At 38.9% G+C, this 1,979-nt stretch overlaps 1 protein-coding gene across 1 annotated transcript; it reads right to left on the bottom strand.

Annotated features, from left to right (window-relative positions):
• Positions 1-760: 760 nt before the first annotated feature.
• On the bottom strand, positions 761-1,413 carry LOC114580282 (the record flags this gene model as incomplete). The annotated part of the gene is given in 1 exon segment (XM_028697346.1): positions 761-1,413. A coding segment is annotated over 1 exon segment (476 nt), but the record flags the coding sequence as incomplete, so codon positions are not given.
• Positions 1,414-1,979: the final 566 nt, after the last annotated feature.

Here is a 1,979-nt window from a genome sequence, read left to right as displayed (position 1 = left end):
TCTCTACCGCCGCGAATATTCCAGGACGCAACAATAAAGTATATAAATTCAAATTTATATTTATATAAGAATCCAATTAATGTCAGACCTTTTAGGCATATATAATGCAATATTATTTTTATCCAATTACGATTCTTAATAAAAATTTATATTATATTCATTTTAAAAATAAATTCAATAAATTATTCAATAATCTGACCTAAATATTTCTCAAAATGATATCATCATGAGAAGAAATGACAAATCCATGATAAAGACAGCTGCCTGTCAGATATCGATGACTGTCTAAAATTTACTCGCAAATAATAATCATACACAAAAGCATTATTTTTATTGATTAGTTCAATTCGATTAAAAAGTTTTAAAAAAAAGTTTCTGAGATAATTTAATAACTAAATATTCAAATGAAATTTTGCTCTGTGCTTATTTAGCCTTCTCCGATTAAGATTTTCATTATGAAATCGTATGATAATCACTCTATTTATTTCGATCTCCTTATAACAGTTTTTTTTAAACTTGGTATCCACCCGTTATCATCCTCGAAAGAGTGTTTGGCGACGTAACTAATCCTAGGCTGACCTAGAAGAGGCACCCACCCTAGAAACCTTATGACCCGCACTTGATTGAACCCCACTTAAGCGGCCCTACCGCTCGAGGGGAATCGAGCACGGATCAGAAGTTCCTAACTATACTCGCCCACCAACTAAACTAAACAACGACGAGTTCATTATAAAAGTGGAAGAGAATCTGTAATCTGTTGGAACTAATCGAACAACAACAATAATAATCACCATCATTATTAACATTAACAATAATTAATATTCCAACAATTGTCGGCCACCGCATGAAGCTCAATAACACCAAAGCACAGAAAAACTAGTTACAATCATCTGCAAATTTTCTCATTTGTTTAGAGGAAGAATCGCAAAGAAATGGTTCAACCGAAGAATCCGGTCCGACTCCAAACCGCGTCACGAACCCGGCTCATATCCCGGCCCTTGAGCGTCCGGCCGACACCTTCAAACACCGAAGTGGCCACGGCCGTCTTCCCGTGCACCCGTGCCACGTACTCATGCGGCGGGACCCACTCCTCCTCCTCCACCTCCGCCTCCGCCTCCGCCGACCCACCCATCATTCCCCACCCCGGAACGCTCACCGGCGCCGACTTCGCTGCCTCCCTAGCTGTTCGGTCGCTGCGCCGCCTGCGAAGAGTCGCTTCCTCCTCCGCCGCCTCAAAATTCAGGGAAGCTCCGCCGACATGCCTGGGGCGGTCCCAGCCACCGTTACATCGCCGAAGGCTCCATACGCCACCGCCGGCGGATGATTGGGTGCCGGTGGTCCAGATGTCGTCCTCCACGAAGTCGAGTAGATCTGAACTGGAGATGGAGCCGGTGAAGGATTCCGCAGTGGAGATTTCATCGATCGAGATTAATATAAATAATTTATATATTATATTAATTTTAAAATATACTAAAGAATTTTATATCTATCTCAAAACTCATTATATTGTCCTTCTATGTATATGTTATAAATGAAATTGTAAGAAATTCATTTTCCACTTCATTCAACAAGTCAAGTAGGAGATAACATTAGGTTTCGCACATTGAATCAAACAAATTTTATAGGTATATTGACGACAATAGAGAGATATAAAAGTTAGCATCATAACTTTGTATGAAGATTCAGAATACAAACAGATAATAAAGAGGGATGTAGTATTTATAAATAGATCAGAATTTTTATGTGAAAATCCTTAGAAAGCGGAAAAAAACTTCAGAGGTATTGCCCAATTAAAAATGATTTTACAAGTTTTGGTGGTTGATTACAAATAATGTCCTTCATCGGAGGAGAGCGTTGGCTCAAATATACATTATAGAGAGCACATAACATAGTTGGAGTTGAAAGAATTTGATGACATGGGAGCTATTCTCAAGAGAATGTTGAATATTTATTTTGTCGGTAGGAATGTAATCAGCGGG

This window comes from Dendrobium catenatum, unplaced genomic scaffold (genome assembly GCF_001605985.2).
Source record: "Dendrobium catenatum unplaced genomic scaffold, ASM160598v2 fragScaff_scaffold_107, whole genome shotgun sequence".
Classification (NCBI taxonomy): domain Eukaryota; kingdom Viridiplantae; phylum Streptophyta; class Magnoliopsida; order Asparagales; family Orchidaceae; genus Dendrobium; species Dendrobium catenatum.
This window is presented reverse-complemented; position numbering and strand designations above follow the sequence as displayed.